This window comes from Parambassis ranga, chromosome 2, assembly GCF_900634625.1.
Source record: "Parambassis ranga chromosome 2, fParRan2.1, whole genome shotgun sequence".
NCBI classification, from domain to species: Eukaryota; Metazoa; Chordata; class Actinopteri; family Ambassidae; genus Parambassis; species Parambassis ranga.
In genome coordinates, this window is record NC_041023.1 from 37,887,298 (window position 1) to 37,910,642 (window position 23,345).

Genomic DNA, 23,345 nt, shown 5'->3' on the forward strand with positions numbered 1-23,345 from the left:
AAAAAAAAAAAAAAATAATAATCCTAAGGGTTTCAATAGGGCTCTTGCACCATTCGGTGCTCAGGCCCTAATTAAAGCTGCAAGCAGCATTGCGGGCCCTCGCGCACCTTGCGGTCCGCGGGGTCATCGCAGTCTTCTCTCCTATGCTCTTGTCTCCTATACTCTCCTGTCCTATGCTCTCCTCTTATTTCCACAGAGATACAACGAACACATGTTTACAACCAAACTTTCCTGCTACCAGTAGGTGGCGCTATGACCGTATCATCCTATTAGCATATATATCTGTTCAGACTCGGGTCCATAGCAGTACTGTAAGATTTTGTCCACATTGCATAAAGTATATGGGTAGTACTGCATAAAACACAGCGAGTTCCTTTGTAATGGCGAACGGTCAACTTTGAGGCCACTCCCCCGCCACACGGTAATACTTTTGAAAGAGTTTTGGAATGCATCTATTCCCTATGGTGTCCTGAGTAGACACAGTGAATTTCAGCTCAATTGCATGAAGTATGTGAGGCGTGAAAAGTTTTGAAGCAGGGTCAAAAATAGGCAAACAATTGCCACAAAAGTCAAATTGGCGGACTTCCTGTTGGGTTTGGAGGCGGGGTCCAAGAGACTTTTTTGTGCGTCTTGGGGTGATACACATGTGTGCTAATTTTCATGAACCTGTGTCAAACTGGCCAGCGGGGCTACACATTAGGGCAAAAAATACAGGGAGTTCCTTTGTAATGGCGAATGGTCAACTTTGAGGCCACACCCCCACCACACCGTAAGACTTTTGTAAGAGTTTTGGAATGCGTCTATTCCCTGTGGTGTCCTGAGTGGACACAGTGAATTTCAGCTCAATTGCATGAAGTATGTGAGGCGTGAAAAGTTTTGAAGCAGGGTCACAAATAGGCAAAAAATGGCCACAAAAGTCAAAATGGTGGACTTCCTGTTGGGTTTGGAGGGGGGGTCCAAGAGACTTTTTTGTGCGTCTTGGGGTGATACACATGTGTGCTAATTCTCATGATCCTGTGTCAAACTGGCCAGCGGGGCTACGCATTAGGGCAATAAATACAGTGAGTTCCTTTGTAATGGCGAATGGTCAACTTTGAGGCCACGCCCCCGCCACACCGTCAGACTTTTGTAAGAGTTTTTGAATGCGTCTATTCCCTATGGTGTCCTGAGTGGACACAGTGAGTTTTAGCTCATTTGGATGAAGTATGCGAGGCGTGAAAAGTTTTGTAGGAGGGTCACAAATCGCCAAAAATTAACAGAAATTTCAAAATTGCGGACTTCCTGTTGGGTTTGGAGGGGGGGGTCCAAGAGACTTTTTTGTGCATCTTGGGGTGATACACATGTGTACCAATTTTCATGACCCTACTCAAAACAGGCCAGGGGGGCAGGCAGAAAAACCTATGAAAACACAACATTTTGTGTAGCCAGTAGGTGGCGCTCTGTCAAAGCCTCAATATTGTTGTATAGATGTGTTTAGGGTCAGACTCTGATCATACATGTGACATTTCGTACAGATCGGACAGAAAACGAAGAAGTTATAGAGACTTTCTGTGTCCTCAGAAATGGTCAAACTTTGAGGCCACGCCCCGGCCACACCGTCAGACTTTTGTAAGAGTTTTGGAATGCGTCTATTCCCTATGGTGTCCTGAGTGGACACGGCGAATTTCAGCTCAATCCGTTGAAGTATGCGAGGCGTGAAAAGTTTGGCAGCAGGGTCACACATCGCCAAAAATGGCCACAAACCTTCAAATGGCGGACTTCCTGTTGGGTTTGGAGGGGGGGTCCAAGAGACTTTTTTGTGCGTCTTGAGGTGATACATATGTGTGCCAATTTTCATAATCCTGTGTCAAACCGGCCAGAGGGGCTACGCGTTGGGGGCGCTATAGAGCCATTTTTATATGTGCATTTCAAAAGTCAGCAAATTTCAAAATTTTTCGGGCGAATGAATTTTTCTACCAAGTTTGGTGAGTTTTGGGCATGTTAAGGCCTCCAAAAATGCGATCTCGGAGGGGGAAAAAAAAAAAAAAAAAAAAAAAAAAAAAAATAATAATCCTAAGGGTTTCAATAGGGCTCTTGCACCATTCGGTGCTCGGGCCCTAATAATCCTAAGGGTTTCAATAGGGCTCTTGCACCATTCGGTGCTCGGGCCCTAATAATAATCCTAAGGGTTTCAATAGGGCTCTTGCACCATTCGGTGCTCGGGCCCTAATAATAATCCTAAGGGTTTCAATAGGGCTCTTGCACCATTCGGTGCTCGGGCCCTAATAATAATCCTAAGGGTTTCAATAGGGCTCTTGCACCATTCGGTGCTCGGGCCCTAATAAAGACAAGTAATATAAATATGTTAACGCTAGGAATTAGCGAAGCTAACAAAGCTAATGAAAGTACACATTGGTTTCAACAGTTGATAAAAATGTGGCAGAGAGAAACCATAACGTATGGTATGCTAATTGTACGTTACGGCATTAGTATTATGCTAACATAACACATTGATGGCTATTCAGCTACATGAAGCATAAAAACAAGCTCAATAGTTGTCCTTTATGTAACAATTAACAGTTATTTGGATAACTATAGCATAAAGAACGTAACAAAACAAGTTTATCAAACTCTCCATCAGTGAGACTAAATCCTTTGAATTCTTCTTCTTCTGTGTCGTTCTGAACTCCAAGCCTAGAGCGCCTTCTAGCGGCTGTCAGTGTCAACAAACGTGAAATTATATATTTTCATATATAAGTCACACCTGAGTATTACCCAGTCGCATACCCAGCCAAAGGATGAAAAAAGTGTGACTTATATAGTCCAAAAAATACGGTATAACTTTAGTTATTGCTGCTAGTTGTGTAGAAGTTTATCTTTATTAAAATGTGTGTAACAATATTTTATTGAGTGCTGCTGGCTCTAATTGCAACATATGGATCTGGTTACGTCTGTTCCTCTGTATCCCAGCAGCTACTGAAGTGCCAAATGAATGAATGAGAAATGACCCACCCTCCTGTACCACATCATCTGTGGAATTAGTCATCCCTGTGCTGTGTGTGTGTGTGCAGGACTGTAACTGCCTCTGGAAGCGGGGGGAATTCCTTTAAATGTATATGAAGAAAAAAAAAGTAGGGAGGGTTGGTGGTTTGGTGAGGAGGGGTGGAGGGTTGGTAGTAGAGGAACCCCTTTATTAAAGGATTGTTCCATGCCAGCGGGCCCTCTCTGTGTGGAAATGCCTGGCAGCTGCACACACAGCAGTCATCCCACCCCCACCCACCCTGAGGCTGGAGACACTTAGGCCTGCTGATGTGTGCCAGACACCTTGACCCCGGCTACATGGTACTCAGCACAGTGAGGTGGTGCTAACCTTTACCCAGGTCAGAAACGGTGACCTCTGTCTGGGTCACCTGATCACGTACTGATTGCTACACTGAAGGACCTGGTTTAGAGCATGGGAACTACTAACACAGAACCACAGCAAAAAAAGAATGAACCACAGGTATTTCAGTGAAAGCAAAGCCTTTTTATGATGTGTTAAATTTTCCATGACATAAAACCTTTAGTCTTCCCCAGAAATGCAGGGAAAATAACAGTGTTTATGATGTGTCAGTGCTCGGAGAAGTGGGCCCTCTGGGGATTAACAAAAGAGTTTCTTACCTTTCAGAAACTGAGAATGTTTTTTCATTTGTCTTTGCAGATTGAAGGTGTTAATTGATCAGGAAAAGGCCTATCAGGAACGCAAAGACGAGGAGAGCAACAAAAAGGTCACCAGCCTGAAGGAGGAGTTGACAAAACTTAAATCCTTTGCGTTGATGGTTGTGGACGAACAGCAGCGTCTCACCAAGCAGCTGAGTCAACAAACAGCCAAAGTCCAAGAACTGAGCACCAGCTCTTTAAAAGCCCAAGAGGAGCTGAGCTCGGCTAATGCTCGCCTGCTGGAAGAGGAGCAGAAGGTGATTCGTTTGGAGGCTGAGCTGCGTGACCAAGCCGGTCGATACCACCAGGAGCAGGAGACCATGACTGCCAAACTGACCAGCGAGGACACCCAGAACAGGCAGCTGCGCCAGAAGCTGTCAGCTCTCAGCAGGCAGCTGGACGAGCTGGAGGAGACCAACAAGACCCTGCGCAGGGCCGAGGAGGAGTTGCAGGAGCTGAGAGACAAAATCAGTCGAGGAGAGTGCGGCAACTCCAGCCTCATGTCGGAGCTCGAGGAGTTACGCAAACGGGTCCTGGAGATGGAGGGAAAGGACGAGGAGCTGATTAGAATGGAGGACCACTGCAGGGACCTCAACAAGAAGCTGGAGAAGGAGGCCAAGCAAGGCCTAAGCCTGAAAGCAGAAGTAGACAAACTGAACCACAGAATCATTGATTTGGAAAAACTGGAGGATGCTTTTAGTAAAAGCAAACAGGAGTGCAGTTCACTGAAAGGAAATCTGGAGAAGGAGAGGATGGTGTCAAAGGTTTTGAGCAGTGAGCTGGAATCCCTGAAGGTGAGAGTCAAAGAGCTGGAGGCTGCCGAAAGCCAACTAGGAAAGACTGAGCTGATGCTGAAGGAGGATCTAACCAAGCTAAAGACTCTGACAGTTATGCTTGTGGATGAGAGGAAGGCGATGGCGGACAAGCTAAAGCAAATGGAGAACAAGGTCCAGAACAGTACGGGCAAGCTCCAGGCTGAGCAGGACAAAGTCACGTCGGTTACAGAGAAGCTGATCGAGGAGAGCAAGAAAGCGCTGCGATCCAAGGCTGAGCTGGAGGAGAAGATGCACAGTGCTACAAAGGAGAGAGACGACCTGAAGGCCAAGCTGAGAACCGAGGAGGAGAAGAGCAACGATCTGGAGTCCAAAATCAATATGATGAAGAAAAGGCTGCTGTCGCTGGAGACAATAGAGAGAGAATACCTGAGGAGCAAAGCCAAGGAGGAGCACATCAAAGCTCCCATCGCTAATCGCTTCCAACAAGAGGACAACAAAGTTAAGGATCTGACGCAGGAAGTCGAGCGCCTCCGACGCAAGTTAAAGGATATGAAGGTGGTGGAGGGGGATTTGTTTAAGACGGAGCAGTTTGAATCGCTGGAGAAAAAGTTCAACAATGAACAGGAAAAAGCTAAAGCCCTGACAGAGGAGCTGGAAATATCCAGGAAGGAGCTTTCAAAGTACCAACTGGCTGAGAAGAAAGAGTGCAACCAAGAACACATTCTTTATAAACGCTTAAAGGAGGAGGAGGCCAAGTCCAGTCATTTGAGCAGAGAGGTGGCAGCTCTGAAGGAGAAGATCCACGAATACATGGGAACTGAGGAGTCCATCTGTCGCATGAAAACCGACTACTCAACCCTGCAGAGGAAGCTGACCCAGCAGGAGGTCAGGAACAAGGAGCTGGCCAGAGAAATGGAAACCCTCACACGAGAGCTGGAAAGATACAGACGGTTCAGCAAAAGTCTCCGCCCAGGCATGAACGGAAGGCGCTTCTCTGACCTGCACGTGTCCAGCAAGGAGGTCCAGACAGAACCGCTCGACCTCATGTCCCCCAACTGCAAAACCATGGCGCCACTGGAGCGCGTCGTGGTGAACGGGAAGCTGTACGACGAGAGCGAACCTGAGGAGAATTACAGCAACGAGCTGCAGCTCGCCAAATGCGGCCCATCACTCATCAACAATAACCTCAACAACAACTTGAGAAGAGCCCGGGGCCCCTTCCTCAAAAACAAAGATGCCAAAATGCAAACACGCCAAAATGGCAACCACGTGCAACCCAGAGACGTGGTGCTGACCCACAGTCCCGGGCAGCCTCTGCACATCAAAGTGACTCCCGACCATGGACACAACACGGCAACGCTAGAGATCACCAGCCCGACCACAGAGAACATTCAGTCCTTCACCAGCACTGCCGTCATACCCACAAGCGGAGGTCCACCCAAACAGAGAATCACCATCATCCAGAACGCATCCCTGTCCCCGACTAGTAAACCCATCTCCCCAACAGCAAAGGGTAAAGGTTCCCCTCTGTCCGAGGAGCCGTGTTCACCCGACAGGGCCCTGTCACCACTCACTATGGCCACACACTCCAGAGCCATCACCCCAGACTCCTGCGGCTCAGTAACGCCAGACATGCAGATTGTCTCTGTGACAACAGGCACCCCTGACCGCCCCCTTTCCACCTCGGAGGATATCGTTGGCGGTCACACCGTCTTCCGCGTGACCCCAGAGAGGCAGAGCGGCTGGCAGGTCCAGAGGTCCAACAGCTCGGGTCCAAACGTCATTACCACAGAGGACAACAAAATCCACATCCACTTAGGGAGCCCATACATTCAGAGCATCAGCACGCCGTCACAGACCCTGACCCCTTGCCAGGATCAAAGGACTCAGGTGCTCGCACACTGCAGCTCTCCTGGCGCCAAAGGCAACAGCAAAATCACAAGTAGCATCATGATAAAGCCCACCTCCACCCCAATGCAAAGACCATCACAGATTACAGTAAGTAACGCTTACGACTGACCCGATTATCCCAGATCCCTCCATCCCATCCTGAGCACCTCAATCCCTCCATCCCAGCTCTAATCCTCATCCTGACGGTTTTTCTTTTGGTTTGCTATGCGTGATAAAGTTCAACATGTTTGCCTGCATGAAAAAAAAAAGAATGAAAGGACTACAAACTTTGATTTAATCTGACATAACAGCAGTTTTTTAAATTTATGTGCACTTACTGTACTGTACTCGGCGGCACATCCGCCATGACTATCTTCACACTGATGTATCATACCAGTTTTTATACTCATATCCCACATGTTGCATTATGGTTACGTTGTTTGATTTGACTGAGAATTAAAGTGTGCAAAAAGAGGTTTTAGTCTGTCATCGATGCCTTCATTTCCTCACTTAATCCAGCATGTTTTGAAAAAAAGTGATTTACATTTTTTTGTGCATGCCAGGATTTTCCTAACACTTAAAGAGATAGTAAAGGAAAAAAAATCAAGCATAAAGTGGATTATGAATGTTTGATTTTTGGACTGTACCGTCCCTTTAAGGTTTGTATGTTGATCCACATAAGGAAAAAATTACCCCACACCACACTGTAAACATCCAAAAGTCCCTTTCAGGACTCAATCTGATGTTTGGCCTTCATGAATCTGCTGATAGTTTGACCTCAAGAGTCTCACTGAGCTCTCTTGTCAAAACCAAAAATGTTATATTTGCTTTCTCCCATGAAATGAGTAATCTGTTGTGGGGTTTCGGTGAAATTCTTACCACGGGCCCTCAAGCCTGAGCCTTAGTGCAAAAGCTATTAAAGACAACACATAATTTTGTGTGTTTTTTGTGCTTTCCAAGAGTCAGAAGCAAACACAAACCTTTGTTTATGCGATCACATGATGTATAGCATCCAGGAAGTGAGCAAAACTAAGCAAACTGGGAGGTAAGGGGCCTTTACCAAGCTATGTCAGTGTATTTGTTATGACGCCAAACCATCCAACATGCAATGTTTGAGATGCTACTGCCACTAAAATCCATAATTCAGACGGAGCAAGACAACTGTTGCAGCGAGGTGACGCGATGACGGCGATGAGGAGGCGATTAAATCAACCGTTAAATCAAATGAGAAGAAGCACAGCTGCTGAAACCAAATACAAAGCTGTCTGGAGTGACGCTAAACAAGATGCTATTCATTAGAGCTGAGGATGCATCCCAGCAGCTGGGACGGTCGTCTGCGACCTCAATTAACCCCTGACTCACTTATTTGATTCATAAACTGTGCTTCATAAAATCTGCTCCAGACTGATAAAAATCACGTGACAAGCCAAAGTTTTACACTGCCTTTGTGGCTACACAACCATCAGCTGCTAATTATTACACCGCATGCCAGAAAGATAAGCTGGACTTCCACACAGGAATTTCCTCACCTTGACTAATACAAGCAGGGATGGACAATAAACACACACAGAAAAAATGTTCCCTGAGTCGTTTTCCCACAAGCACCAAAACAAACCTAGTGTTTGGTTGCCATGGCAACAGCTGCAGAGAGAGAGAGAGAGAGAGAGAGAGCGCGAGGAAGTGCTTAGCTGAACTCAACTGCAGCACTTGACACTGCAGAGAGAACAAAGCCAAAACATTAAGGTCTCTCGCTCTAACATTACTCCCATGACGTGCAGATTTTCTGCCCCATTAGCTCTTTTGAAACTTACGCATGAATATGTTAGGGATGCTGCGCAGATTGTGATGAAACTCACAGGAACACTGGAGTTTGAATCCACAGCAGATTGATGACACATTCTGTCAGAGAGCTAAAACAGAAAATAATAATCCAGGAGCTCATGTATGCTGCCGTGGAAAACATCTGACTATCAGACTCACATGTAAACAGGATACAGCCTCTACTGTAACGGGGGCCTGATGTAACCTCAGCGTCCTGGTATGCGGCAGTAAACACACTGATTATAATGTGATTCCACAGTAAGTGGAGCAGTAAGTTGTTTAAGAAAATGAGAAAAGTGATGTTTTCCATGAGGGTTTGTCTTGTGGTGCAAAAACCAGCCAAAACACCGGTTTCCAAGCAACAACAACACACTCACAAAGTTGTTAGCGAAATCCGAATCGGGTTTTTTTACTCTTTTAGGGCCTCCATAGTCAAAGATATCACTTCAAAGTGTACATATTCTTTTCAGGTAAAGAGTAAAAGTACAGCAGTGTGTCCATCTAGTGGGCTTTTTCAGGTAGTGCACTCCATCCCCCCCCCCCACCCCTCACCCTTTCCTTCCATCTCGCCACACAGATACCTCTAGAAGCATTCCGAGGACGTCCGGGACCTACAAGGATCCCCAAACCGAAGGGATGTAGCTCCCAGAAAGGTATGGCTGCGACCCTGCAGAGCAAGACGCAGCCAGTGCATGGAACAACTACACCGCATCACAGCAACAGCAACAACAACCCCAATCTCATGAACCGCAGACTGTGATGACATCATCTCACTCTTACCAAATCCATCTGTGGTGCTCTTAGAGTGTAGTTCGTTCAATCATTAATAAAGTAATAGTGTGAGGAAGTTACTTGAAACACATTAGAACAGAGTGTGTGTTGAAAGTCATGTTTATTTGTATTGTGTAGTCGTAGACTTTATCTGTTGATAAAGAAAAACATATTTTTTAACTACAGTGGCAATAATTTACATAAGTGTTGTAATGCAGCTTATTCGTTCATCACAAAATGGGACATTTGTGTTATTTTATGGTTATCAATAAAGATTTTTTATACCTATATAATCATAGTAATACTTTTATGTGTCTCTTCACATGAATAACTAACAACAGTGGTGTCCAAACCTTCTAATGTCCTCACTGAAGTTCCGTCAGAGCGGAGTTTATAGCGTGCAGCGCAGACAGGAAGTGCTTCTTCTCTTCCTCATTTTCTGTCGCACAAACCCACGTGCGTGCTGTGATGGGTTACGGTGAAAGGTGCGTGATGCACGTTTCGACGCGTCAGCACCAAAGCATCGTTAAACAGGAACAGACCCACGTCGGAGACATGCTCAAATGTTCTGAGTGTAAACACACACAGAATCCACACCTCAGACTGCAGCAGTGTTCAGTTTATGTTGTTAAAGTTGATGATATTTACCTGAGACAATCTGGAATCTGGTCATCAGGACTCCTGAGCAGTGCTGCATCCTGAGTGACTATCAGGTGCCTGTTTCCTTCACTGAGGCTCTACACACACACAATATTCAAATTAAAAGTGTTTTTCATGCTTGTGAAGAATATTTTTTTTATATTATTATATTTGTACCGGACATCCTTGGATCATTTTCTGCGTCGCTTCTATTAGCTGATCTGCCTCTGAGTTCTGCTTTAACTGAAAACACACGCCATAAAACACCAGAATGAAGCTGTATGTATATATATATATATATATATATATATATATATATATATATATATATATATATATATATATATATATATATATATACGTATATATACGTATATATATATATATGTATATATACGTATATATATATATGTATATATATATATATATACGTATATGTATATATATATATAAAACACACGCATGTATATACATATATATATATATATGTATATATATATGTATATATGTATATATATATATGTATATATATACATATATATATATACATATATACGTATATATATGTATATATACACATATATATATGTATATATATACGTATACATATACGTATATATGTATATATACATATATATACATATATATATATATATGTATATATATATATATGTATACATACATATATATATATATGTATATATATATATGTATACATACATACATATATATATGTATATATATATATATATATGTATACATATATATACGTATATATATATATATATATATATATATATATATATATATATATATATATATATATATATATGTGTGTGTTTTACCTTTTGTATGAACTCTCTGAATCACATAAGTGTGTTACTGGCAGAGCGGAGGTGTGTGTGGTCAGGGTGACCTGGGTGTGTGTGCAGGGACAGAGCTTGGAGCAGGGTGATGTACTCCTGGATTCTCCACATGGGACACACCAGCAGCTCCTGTAGGCTTCAGTGCAAATCAACAGCAACTGATAAGTTTGTGGCCTACAATAACATAACAATCACTTTTAATTTTTTTTTTTCTTTTTTAAATACCTCAGCATATGTGTTGCAAGAGTTCTGTCTGTTCTCTTCAGGAAAGCACGAAAAGCTGGCTTAGCCTCCCTGCACTGACACACACACACACACTTAACACACTTTCAGAGTGCTGTACAGTGCACTGTTCTCTGTCTTCACCTTATCCACAGAGAGCAGTGCGGTGGTGTAGTTTTTGAGGTAGTCAGCGTAGACTCGGAGTTTGGAGCACAGCTTCACGAACACGTCTCCAACACACTGCTCCACCCCCCACCGCTGCAGCCTAGCCTGCAGATCCGCCTCAAACGCCCTGTAAACACACAGCGGCAGTCAGATCTGCCCGATGATACACTTTACTACTACTTTAAATGTATGGGTACCTGTTCAGATCCAGTATGAGGGACACGGGGCTGAGGATGATTTGGATGTCTGCATAGCTGAGGATGGCTCTGTTTGAGTTCAGAGTGGCTGTAAGAGGCTCCTGGTACACCTTCACAACGGAGCTCAGTCTGCACAGATACAGACGCTCGCTGTGGTGCAGCTCTCTCACAACAGTACCCCTCCAATCTAATGCAGCCTTAAAGAAGAAGGAAAACAAATTATATTCTGGTTGAGCTTTCTGTAAATCAAAGAGTGAAAACACACACCTGCGGCTGATCAGGCACTGAACTGAACCCTGCAGCCTTCTTCGCCTCTTCTCCATCCTTCTCCTGACTCCATCTTGTCAGGAACATGGAAAGAAACTTCACAGGTCTGGTCTGAAGGTGTGACAGCAGAGATAAATAAAACACACACACATGGCTTCTTCACATGTTGTGATTATCATACCAACCTCTTCCTGTTGTGTAAGAGCTGTGAGCCCTTCGGTCAGAGCTTCGCTCAGATCTCTGGACCCACAAACGAGGGCCTCCTCCATCCACTGAGCCTGTGTGCACCAGCTGTGCAGGACGCTTTCAGACATGTACTGCAGCGCTGGAGCAGCAGGCTGCAGGTCCGTGCGTCCAGTACACACACCGCCATCAGACCACTCACTGAGGACTGAAAGACATCATTGTTTTTTTTTTTACATTAAAGGCTTTAAAAATCTGATTAGTGGTGGTACTTACTGTTCTGGAAACTTCCATTTGCAAGACCCATTGGTGCCTGAACCTCCAGACCTGTCAGCTTGGACATGGCTTAAATGAGAGCCACTCCTGACTCTGAGAGAACAATGAGCTGATGTCAGTAAGACAATACAGATCAGAGGAGAGATGTGTGTCTTAATTTCTGGTACCAGAAAAGATGTCGATGCCTCCTCCTTCCTGAGCTGCTGCTACCAAACCACACACTTTTTCCCAGAATTTTCTATAATCAGGGTTCAGCAGAGTCCTCTCTGATAGGCCGTGTCCTAAGAAGGTCAAAGAAGTGGATTAGAGAACACATCTTGTGTGTGATGTCACTTCAGCCTCGCTTTGTTTCCTCACTGTGAAGCTGGAGGATTTCCTCTGATCCACCAGGAGCTAGCAGGCCAAATCTCTGAGCCAACTCCCCAGAAATGGCTCTCTCTGCCTGCTTTAGCAGAGCTGAAAGGGTCCCTCTGTGGTCATAGAGAACCACAGTCACACCAGCCTTGACGCCGCTCAGCACCAGCTGGATCGAGACAAGGAGAACAGAAAGAGATTGTTTTTTAGTTTTTTTATTGACACTGCCATCAGAAGAGGGGCAGCACTGACCTCTTAGGCAGGAATTCTGTTGGATATGAGGAGGAGGAGGGTGCGATGAACAGCAGAGTGTGGCAGTGCTGGTGCAGAGATGAAGCAAGACACTTGGTCTTTGTCCAGACTCTCACTGTAAGAAAATCAACTTGTTAAAACCACATATTTGTTTTCTTGTGTCTCTAAAGTGTCGGTGCATCACCTGCTCTGACTGGAAGTCTGGACTCTCTCCAGGCTCATGGAAGACCTCAGGGGCCAAGAGAGGGAGGGCAAGCAGGCGAATGTTATCCCAGAGCCGGGCCTCACTGTCTGGGCACCTCCAGCTCCCCACAGTCTCCTTGTTCTCAGAGAAGCTCCTGCAAAGTATCACAGATGTAAACACACATCACTGGATCACAAACGAAACAAAACCTGTCCACTTACTCTTCTCCTCTCGAAGCAGGTCCCTGATTTTCTGCCTCATCCTCCTCTCCTTCCTCCTCTCTTCCTCCTCCTCCTCTGTGCATTGTTGGTTGAGGGTGCCACACTGCTCTGCCGCCTCTTGTGGAGTGAGCCAGTCCAGAGTAGACGCACAGGAGACATAGTGAGTCTTCCACGCTCCAAACTCTTTCTCTCCAGCAGTGTAGGGAAGGAACCAGCCTCTTTTGACGCATCGGCCTGCCCACAGACAGTCCTGGACAAAGGAGCAGCAGCAAGAGGACGAGGAGGTTTTACTTTTATTTAAACTAAAATTCAAAACTTCCTCTTGCTGGCGTATCTCACCTGCTCAGCCAAGACCCTCCAGTGCCAGCTGACTTGCGCAGCACTACAGAGCTCACAAGGAGACAGAAACAACATCACATACAGGGACAGAAAGCAAGGCAGGACAGCTGTGAAGTCCACCCGAGTCAGAGGAAGAGTCTCCACCAGCAAATCCCTGCAGTACCTGTTAAGATTGTCCATGGTGAAAATAATGCTTTAGATGGTGAAAATTTTTTTAGAAAGAATCTTACTTGAGCTGTGACTGGGAGCAGCATGTGAAGAGATGGTGCAGCAGGTGTTTCCTCTGCTTGTCAGACCAGAGATCAAACCAGTGTAGCAGGAGGTTCATCCTCTCCGCAAACAACTGGACGGAAACCAAGAAAAGACACCAACAAACATGCGCTAATCTTAGCTTTTGTGCCAAGAGGTACAATTTAAAAACATGACATCACATCTAAGCAGTAAAATATAATAAAATCCTGGCTGTGTGAGATAATTTAATCAAGGAAGAAGGGGTTTGTGTCTTTTAAATTGAACTTAAAGTGAGTAAAACGGTGTGTAAAGCACAAAACCATTTATTTACCCGTGTGTAAATGTGCGCGTTCGGAGAGCACTAACCACCGATACAAATCAGGTTAATTAAGTACAATCAAGTACTCCAAGAGGCCATCGGTGACTGACCTGCAGGTTGCTCTGCTTGTTGTTGAGCGGAGTCCAGCGGCTGAAGCGTGTTTCTGAGCGCAAGTTGCGCATCTGCGGCGGTTCTTCACAGAGTGAAGGTTTGTCTCCATGAACGCACAGAGAACGGGAAAGTTTGAGAGTAAAGTTTGTTTGAAACGCACGGTAGGAGGCTGCGCTGCGCTCTTCAGCCCCGTAACCAAGAGACGCGTCAACACAAGGGATGAGCTCATTCCCTCACACAGCCCATCCCTCCAACAGGACTGATTAACGAATAAGAACTCATACTTTGAAACTTACAATACAAACAAATGTACTCTGGTTATGTTATATTTGTGTGCTTAGATATCACATTTATTAAGTCCAACAAAAATAAAAAATGTTTCACACCCACACACCCCAAACAAGCAAATTACAATCAAAGCAGCTTCTGATTCAAAATCTAAGAGTCAATATGAGCTACAGACTGTTTAGAACTAATAAGGCAAACACACACAAAAAATCATTAAATGACTAATTTAAATTAAGGCATGTTGTGATATTAATGTTTGGATTACTGAGCCTTTGAGAAGTCAGTTCAGTGAATTAACAACATTGCACGCCACATGAAAAAAATAAAATATATATATAGATGTTTTTGATTTTGGGTTGAACTGTGCCTTTAGAGGGGGGAAAAGAGCCCACTGAAGCCCACCGCATCCACTGCAGGCAAAAAAAAAGAAACTGTTCGACCAGATGAAAAAGAAAAGTGAAGAAAATCATCACATGCTTGCAGTCCTCGGGATTTCTTGGGTGTCGGTGAGATTAAGTTTCTGACTGGAGAAGAAGCGTCAAGGACAAAAAAAAAATCTGTTGTCTGTTAAGATTCACTTTCAACGATAATTACAAGCAATATGAAAAGGATACATGGAAGAACTGAGTTCTTCAAGCTGTGGAAAAAAAGTAAAAACTTGATATTGTGTATCATACAATTATTGTACAAGTCCTTATCCTGTTTAACATGCACCAAGGTGGCTTAAGGTGGCTAAGGGATAAGCTGCTAGATCCTCACATCAATGAAAAGCTTTATCCAGGACAAATTTCCTTCAGGATTAATACAGTTTTATCTTATCTTATAAATTAATAATACTAGGTATTGCTGTTAATTGTTGGATAAAATCGAAATATTTTCACAATAATCGTACATTAAGAAGTAACTTGTCCATGTTGGTGTCGCAGGCCACCTTCCTCTGGTCCTCAGGCATTTCATCCACCTCTCCATAGAGGTCAAAGTGCAAGCGTGCTAGCTTCTCCTGCATCTCTCTCACATGCTCCATCTGACCAATGGAACACTCATTGCCTAAAAAAAGGGACAATCACACATTGTTATACAAGATTGTTTGTATTACTTAAAGCGCCCTCTGCTGAAGTGCTACTTTCTGTGTGGATTACCGAATGCCTGTAGTTTCCCTGAGTGGAAGTCGTTAAGGAGACTGAGCAGGCCGTTCTCCATCTCCTGCACGTCTGATACATCAGTGAGAAAGGAGTGCTGGATGATAGGTGCTGCCTGGCCCTGGTTCTGATTAGCTTTTCCACCCAGTGGATATTTGGGCTTATCTCTGACTCCCCTATGCAAAAACACACAGATGGGGTGACTGTATTAACTGATCATGAGATATGACTACACACTCATTACTACAGTTCACCTCATTACTACCTCCTATTCTTGCTTTTTTGGCTGGAGTGAGTGCCCATGTTGTGGCTGTAGCCTGTGTGCCGTCCACCAGAGGAAGTGCTGTTCTTCCGGCCAGAGCCTCCAGTCGGAGCCACTGTGTTGGTGGTGGTCCTGGGACTCTTTCTCTTTAGCTTTCGTTCTTCCATAACTTCATGTTACGGTGCTAACTGATTAGCAGCCAAGGGTAGACATGTAAACGCACAAGAACCGCCGAGTCAGAACACAATCCTGCAGCTAACAATACAAAAACAACCTGCCAAAAAAACTTGTGGTTCGGGACCAAGCTAACGTTAGCTCTTCAGCTAGCTCGTCAGTAAATATTTAAACACATAAAAGTAACATATCACAAACATACGCCGATAAATATATTTACTCACAAGTGCAGCAGTGAAAACTTCTCCACAAGTTCAAACCATGTCCTAAATCATAGCAATGACCGAAGGTAGCTCCCAGATTAGCCGAACCCAGCTGAAAACTTGAAAACTTCCTGTTTTGGTGCGACGCAAAAAGCCTACAGGCATGGGGCCTAGTTCTTCTTCTTCTTCTTCTTCTTCTTCTTCTCTTGCTGTCGGTAGACTGGGCACTTTTTAGCGCCACCTACAGATGGAGAGGCGACACTACGCTATTTTTTTTTTTAATAAATTGGCAACGTTTTCAAATGTGTAAAACATATTACGAATACAAATAATAAACTGTTTTATCTGTTACAATACTATGCCTTACTTTAACTTAATTGTTTTGTATAATAACTACAGTAGTTAAATTTTGTTTGAACTTTTATATTTAAATAATATACCCTTCACATACCTCAACTGAAGCGTGACTTGGGTGCAGTAGCGGCAAATAACCACAAGGTGGTGATAAGTGAACGTCTAACAGCTATCTCCTGTTATAAATTGAGTATTGAATATTGAGACATACTTTGTAGGCTTTACTTAACTGAGCGTGCTTTCATAAAAACAAACTATATTCAGAAAAGCTGATTAACTAAATTCCATTAAAAAATCAATTTATTTTCTATTGAATCAGTAGTGTTTTTCTGTGTCTTGGGGTCTGTTCCAGTCATTCTGTTGAATAGCTGAATTTTTGTCACTTCTCTCTGCACTCAAAGAAAAAATCCACTCAGTTTGAATATTTGTAAGTGTACTGCTATCTCTGATTTGGTATTTACAGCCATACACACACATGATGTGTAGAAGACAATTTGCAGATTATCATTATCAATTATATGCAACTAAAAGTAATTCTTCATTAGTGTCAATATTTTATTAACACAAATTAAGCTCTGAAAAAACATTTTCTTTCTTCTTTTTTTAAACCTTTCATCACAGATCATGTGACAGAATTTGGACAAAATATGAAAATAAATCCCCCAAATTCTTGAGAAGGCTTGAAAAACCGCACGCTGCAAAAACTGGACTCATGCTGGCAGATCAATTTTTTTTTTCCCAACCCCATCCCTCACTTTGTGAGTGTGTGTGTGTGTGCTGCGTGAGGTGAACCAGGATAAAACATAGCAGATGAAAACATTTACACTGTTAGCGTCCGCACAGCCGTTACCTATCTCTCATCAGTAATTGCAGTGTAGGTGCTTGTTTGGAGAGTTAAAGCCGGTTTTGCACATCGTTCTTGAATTATGCATCGGATAGTAAATAAATGACAACTTGTTTAATTACACACCTAGTCTTACTGCTAATTCTAAGTTACCTGCCTTTCTAATGCAGCATTATTCCAATATTTTAACTGTATTTCTACTGAAGACAGACAAAAAAGTACCCAGGATTTTGTGGGTATCTTTCTCAACTCATAATCAATGCAGAAATATTGGATCAATCAGAAATAAAAGCATGAAGGAAAAGACACTTGGCATGAGTGTGTGTGTGTATTGGGATGTTAAGTCTAGGGTTACAAGAGAGTGTGACCCCAGAATAAAATGTTTTCATATTCCTTCACAAACACTAATATTTTTGATTTTTTTTTTAAATGAGATTTATATCTTTATCAGTCAGGTGTATGAGTAATTGTTGTGTGTGTCCTTGTTATTCATTTGTCCTCCAGACAAGGACAGGCAACAAGGGACACACACACACACACACAGCAAAGAGTGGGACGGGCAAAGATGAATGGGAGATGGGTAAAAGGGGAAAAAAAAACATTACAAAAACAAACAAATAGGTCACATTTTTAAGAATAAAAATTTTTTTTTTTTTGGTCACTAGTGGTGCGGAAAAGATTTTTGGGAAATGGCGTTCAAAGGGTTAAACACAATTCCAAGTTTGAGTTCTTTCAATTTCATTCACAAATTATACAAACGGAGCTTTTCCACTGCAGGAACTAAACGTGCCATTTTGCATTTTTACGTCCTCTCTGACGTGTTTCAGTGCCGTTTTCTGGGGAGACTAAAAAGTTCTTACTTCTTGACCTAAGGGTGGAGAACAGTGCTAAATGGGTTAAATCCATCCCATTGGTTCCCCATCGAACTATAAATAAACTACGGCAGGTAGGACAAAAATCATGTTGTGAGTCCTGGAAGGGCTCAATTGCCTGTGCAATCTGCCTGAGTTCCTGCAATGGACAAAAATCCGTAATACTTTCACTCACCTTTATTTTTTATGATATCTAAAGGAAGCCCCGGCATGAGTATTACTCTACAATCAATTAATTAATTAATACCTAAAGAGTTAAGCAGCAAGAAAATAACAAAACTAAAATCTTCCTCCAGGATTTCAGCCAATAACTGAGCATTGATTAGAACACATATTAGGCCTTGCCAAGTAATAATTGAGTCATTAGTGTTTGATATGGTTACATTTGCATATTATGTAAAGTGATTTTGTTTCTTCTTCCATCCAGTCTCATGGTCACCCTGCTATTCCCCGTCTCCTCCTCCTCCTCCTCCCTCCATCTCTCTCCCATTGGCCTCTTCCTGTCCTCCTCTCACCACTCTGTAGAGGGTCCAAGTGACATTTGGCTGTCCCCTGCCTCGAGGGGGTCCAGGAGATGCAGACGTTTTTGGCAGACAGGCACAGGGAAGCCTAGGGGTCCTGACGGGGACTCCTGGAAAAAGAAGAGAAAAAAAAGCACACATCATAAAAACGCACCCACACATGCAAAAAAATCGCAAACAGACAAGCGGACACACGCACGCACGCTCATGCACCTGCCAATCAAATCAGTGTAATGAAGATGCAGGGAGTGGATGGTAACAAACTAAATTTTTACAAGGTTTCCATGAGAATATGTTCCAGACGTTCAGCAGCTACAGCGCTGATGGGCGGAGGGGGGGGGGGGGGGGGGGGATTTTGGCTATGCACAGAGAGGTGCGTTCTTCCTCAATGCAACTCATCATTTTGTGTGTGTAAAATGTTATTTATGAATAATAAATCACAAACAGGTTGAAGAGAGGCAAAATAAACACACATTTGTCTAGAATTACTGCTCAGTGTGATCAAACCTGACTCGTTCAGACAGTTCTTTGGTGGTGTGACTGTCCTTTTTCGCTGCCACTTGTGTCCCTCCGAGACCACTCATCTGTCTATTTTTCCCTCTCCACTTTCCTCTGTCTCTTCAGAGAGATAACACACACTGGTCATCGGGGGGAGCGACGGAGCGAGGGGGGAGATGGAGATGCAGGGCTAATTGCGGGGTGTCGTAGCTCGTCGGCATGGCACTGCCCACTGTTTTGGCTCAGCCATAATTACCTGGTAGCTGCAGATGTTTCACACCATTGTTGTGCACCCAGTAGAGGGAATGGGATGGATAGATGGACGGGAAAGAGGGGTGACGAGGTGGGGGGTGGATGGAGAGAGGGAGTCGGTCTTTGCCAGCCAGCTGCAAACTTCTGAACACAAGCAAAGAAACAGTGACCAGACACTTTCTGTCTCCATTTATCCTTTTTTCCCCCATTCTTTTATTCATCTCTTTCGATCCATTATCAAACCAACCCTTTTATATTTGCACCTTGAGTGTTGATGGGTGATAATAATTCTTTGTGTGTATGTGTGAGTGTGTGTGTGTGTGTGTGTGGGGTGCAGCCTTCCCACTGAGGCAGAACAAAGTAGCGTAATAACTCAGACACTGAGCTGACCCTCTCTGCTGCTCTCAAGTACACTTAGTGGAGGTGTGTGTGTGTGAGCATGCATGTGGATGATGTGTGTCTGTATTTGAATATAACTGCATGCACATATATGAGTGCGTGTGCCTGTGTTCAAATTGCTGATCCCCCTCCAGGGGTGAATTGTTATGGATGCTGTTCTGTTGAAATTACTGTTATTTGTTTCCTTTAAAACAAGCTAATTGCAGCATAGCCGATTACTCTGTGTGTGCGTGTGCATCAATTTGTTTGCTTCCTTGTTTATTGTTTGTTTGTGTTGCGGTGCAGACCCCTTCTATTTCTTTAGCATGGGCATATTTATTTTTTAACTCAAAACCCAAACCGCAGCTGCAGCTGTCGGGCAGTAATTTGACTTTTTTTTGCCAATTTTTTAAAAAGCTGTTTAATAAACAGAAAATGAAAGTGACATCATATATAAAATAATTATTAACATTTTGCCTCCCTTTTTTTATCCCATCACATGACAAAAAGGTGAGGTCACACAACCTCAATGAAAGTGTAGAAGAGCATACCGGGTGCAGTTCCTCAATTTGCCACTAGAGGGTGATTTATAAAGTCAAACAACTAAAAAAACTACCAGTGATAATCACTGCACAGGTGATCTGTGCTTTAAAAGTTGGTCTGAGGTCAAATTAAATATTCACACAACAAGCAGATGTGTGAAAGAAGAAGTCGGCCCACACTGGAGCGGGTTAAGTGTGTGTGTGTCAGTGTTAAGTGGGACATCTCAGACAAACCACCAGGCCTTCACTGCCAGGCAGGTAAGCCTTTATCTGTCTCTTTCTCACACACACACACCTCTGCCAGCTCCTTCACGGCCCCCTGTGCCAGGTACGTCTACGTCCCGTCTTTGTGTGCGAATGAAAGCGCAAGCAGATCTGACGAGGAAGAAAATACACACATTCTCACGGGGGAGGGAAGAGAAGGGATGAGAAGAGAAGAGGGAGAAGAAGAGGTGGCTCGCCTTCTCTGTCATCCCTCAATCCAACACTTCTCCTCCTTTCGTTTGGTTCCATTCGTTTGTCAGTTCTTTCTGTTTAGAGCCGTTCCATGTGCTGCTGCACTTCCTGCCCGTCTCTGCCTCCGCTCTTCTCCTGTCCTCTCTTTCTTTGCGCTCCATCCTTTTCCTCCCCAATCGCATCGCTCTCTTTCTTTCCCATCCATCCTTTCTTTTTCCTCGCCTCGTTCCAGTTTCCAAATGCTTGGAGGGGGAGAAGGGGGGGGGGTCTCTCTGCTCCGGTCACTGCTCAGGGAGTACGGTGAGCTCAGCGTAGAAGAACACACACACACACACACACACACACACACACACACACACACACAAACTTCAACAAACAGAACCTGGCCCTTTCTGTTGCTCCAATTTCAATTGTGTCTTGTTTGCTACCTGCATATGTCTCTACCTTCTCCAGATCCCAAAGCTTATCTGTACACGCAGCCTAGAAAGCATTATGAGAACTGGTCTGACATCATACATATCCAAACACCAAGCGCTCAGAGATAAGCCTGCCTGTTCCTATCTCAATCAGCTATTCAGCACGTCAGGCCAAGCAAAGTTCAGCATAACAAAACTGCATAAAGGAGGCTCTATTATTCTTGCATCTGAAAGTAAAAGTTGGGGAAAAGTTGAAAACTGATTGTAGTTCATTTAATGGTACTGTAATTCAGTTGAAAAAGTTTATATTGGAAGTAAAGTTAAAAAAAAGTAAAAATATCAGCTCTTTCTTCTTCTGTTTATGTCATAATCTACCTCTTTTGTCTTCACCACCTTCATCGCTGCATATCGATTTTGCGGCGTCGCTCTCCAGGCGTCAGCCTGACCTTTCATGTGAGGTGCTCGTTCTTCAAGACTTCAAGAGGTGAGAATGATTGATGTCTAATCTTTGATATCCTCTGAGGATGCGTATGTGGGTTGCGGGGTTGGTTGCTTAGGACCTCCTATAGTTAAGGAACCAAAGGTCCTCAGGGTATTAGAGCAGGAGATCAGGGGAGTCAGCCCACACACACTTGTGCGTGGGTTGTCGGTGTCTCAGCGACCGCTCGGTGAGTTCAGTGGCAAGGCGTGGTGAGGGTAGCCGTTTGAACCTGCAGATCTTAAATATCACATACACAGCAAAACACACACACAGATTAATGCTAATATAAGACAAGTGCCAAAGCTTACAGTAGGTTACATTCATATATGTATAATTTGGATACAAATAGGAGAATAAGATGAGTTAATGGCCTCCAATCTCCAGATTGTGTGGTGAACTAGTGAGTGAGAGTTGTTCCGAAAGAGTTGTTTCCAAGCCCCAAAACACATATTATTTAACATAAGACTGAGGAATGATGGAGGCAGAGGAGGAAAGAAAAGTGCAAGTTATGTTAAACAGATGAAGAAAGAGGACAAGGACTTAAGAGGGGAGGGGGGAGATGGGAGGCGAAGAGAGTCTTTAATGTGTGTGTGGGGGGGGGGGGGGGGGGGGCTGGGGAGGGGGGGAAAGGTTACAGGAAAGGTTAGCATGATTTATTTAATCACTGATCCATCAGAAGCAGCACACACAGGCATTCCCTCTCACATACACACACACAATTATCTCCTGCTTTCTCTTAGCCTTATCTTCTCTTAGCTGGAAGGCTTTTGTTTTTACATTAGAATTAACCCGATGCAGTTAGAACTGTCGAATCTGACTTTAGTTGGACAACTGCAGAAACTACCACAGCTGCACTTTTGTCATGTTTCCAAGGTATTTTTGGCCCAATTCCCTGTTGGATTTCTAACCCAACCTGATACTGACATGAGCGCTGGGTTTCCTGGAACGTGTAAAGAGGCACCGGAAGACTAAAGAGAATAGGAGAGTGGTGCAATGCCCGTGCATGCAAAAGAGCGCTCATGAAATATGGACGACTTTTTTTGGAATAGTCAATGTAATTAATGTTAGCGTTGAAACAAAACGTCCACTGCTGCTGTCATATCACTTGTTTTTGCACATGCACGCATCTTATCTGGGGAAAAGACAGAGGGTCGGTTAGATGGATGGAAGGGATGATGGGAGGATGAAAGTGCCACGCTGCCTTTTGTGGCGGAGAATGCCCTGAGGCAAGATTTAACAGAGGGAAGAGATAGACACAGGAAATGAAGGATTGGAGAAAAAAAGGGGTGCAAAAAAAGGAGGTGTCTCAGTGACACCTGCCAACCACTCGCCATCAATCCCCCCCCCCTTCTAATGTCTCCCTCTCTCTGCTTCGTTCTAAGCTGCCTTGCTTGAGGCCTCACAAGCCCTTTGCAGGGTGCGACCTTGGTGGTCACTGAGCTGGTGTGAACATGCAAGAAACAGGCCATATGGGTGAGACAGAGCGAGAAATAGATGTAGAGATTCAAGGAGAGAGCGATCTAATCCTTGATTTGTCCACCCCCCCCCCCCCCCCCCCCCCCCCCCCCCCCCCCCCCCCCCCCCCACAACCCGTCTGGGCTACATACGTGCTCCTTCACCCCTATCTCTTGGCCGTGGCCAGGGCCAGTGCCCCTGCCACCTTACCCAGGGCAAGGGCTGCATATGTTGGGAAGGTGGGTACTACAGAAGGGGGGAGATGGGATGGGTGGGCAGCAGATGGCTGAGCCCTAAGGCCTCTGCTGGTGTGGCTGGTGGTGAGTGAGTACGTGTGTGGTGGTGCGTTAGAGGTGTGTGCGGTAGATGGGAAGTGTGTGTGTGTGTGTGTGCAGGTTTTCTGCTTGGAAGGATGGATGGAGAGGCACCAGTGCAGAAGAACTTCTTC

The 23,345-nt window shown here is 44.2% G+C and overlaps 3 protein-coding genes across 6 annotated transcripts in view; 1 reads left to right on the plus strand and 2 right to left on the minus strand.

The window, feature by feature from the left end:
* Nucleotides 1-6,819, plus strand: part of filip1l (filamin A interacting protein 1-like) — a 45,455-nt gene extending 38,636 nt beyond the window's left edge. For both annotated transcript variants that reach the window (XM_028400076.1, XM_028400077.1), the window contains one exon: nucleotides 3,680-6,819. In XM_028400076.1, coding sequence (XP_028255877.1) covers nucleotides 3,680-6,473 — 2,794 coding nt within the window. In that variant the 3' untranslated portion in view covers nucleotides 6,474-6,819. The remainder of the gene's footprint in view (nucleotides 1-3,679) is intronic.
* Nucleotides 6,820-9,254: 2,435 nt separating this feature from the next.
* On the minus strand, nucleotides 9,255-20,990 carry ect2l (epithelial cell transforming 2 like). The gene is given in 20 exon segments (XM_028397507.1): nucleotides 9,255-9,392; nucleotides 9,394-9,504; nucleotides 9,585-9,673; nucleotides 9,753-9,818; nucleotides 10,421-10,577; nucleotides 10,667-10,740; nucleotides 10,808-10,955; nucleotides 11,026-11,222; nucleotides 11,293-11,403; nucleotides 11,478-11,683; nucleotides 11,752-11,844; nucleotides 11,919-12,032; nucleotides 12,109-12,274; nucleotides 12,358-12,472; nucleotides 12,542-12,695; nucleotides 12,763-13,012; nucleotides 13,102-13,264; nucleotides 13,332-13,444; nucleotides 13,762-13,817; nucleotides 20,583-20,990. Coding segments are annotated over 20 exon segments (2,619 nt in total). The 5' UTR covers nucleotides 20,728-20,990; the 3' UTR covers nucleotides 9,255-9,301.
* ccdc28a (coiled-coil domain containing 28A) lies at nucleotides 14,081-16,034 on the minus strand. 3 transcript variants are annotated; one of them, XM_028397527.1, is made up of 7 exons: nucleotides 15,850-16,034; nucleotides 15,455-15,650; nucleotides 15,190-15,365; nucleotides 14,943-15,097; nucleotides 14,665-14,687; nucleotides 14,472-14,574; nucleotides 14,081-14,399 (listed from the first exon to the last, which is right to left on the minus strand). In XM_028397527.1, exons 2-6 carry the CDS (start codon nucleotides 15,616-15,618, stop codon nucleotides 14,520-14,522), a joined length of 573 nt encoding a protein of 190 aa, XP_028253328.1. In that variant the 5' UTR covers nucleotides 15,619-15,650; nucleotides 15,850-16,034; the 3' UTR covers nucleotides 14,081-14,399; nucleotides 14,472-14,519. The 3 variants fall into 3 exon arrangements, with proteins under 3 accessions (XP_028253328.1, XP_028253337.1, XP_028253320.1); XM_028397536.1 differs by having other exon boundaries at nucleotides 14,081-14,574; nucleotides 15,455-15,639; XM_028397519.1 differs by having other exon boundaries at nucleotides 14,081-14,574.
* Nucleotides 20,991-23,345: the final 2,355 nt, after the last annotated feature.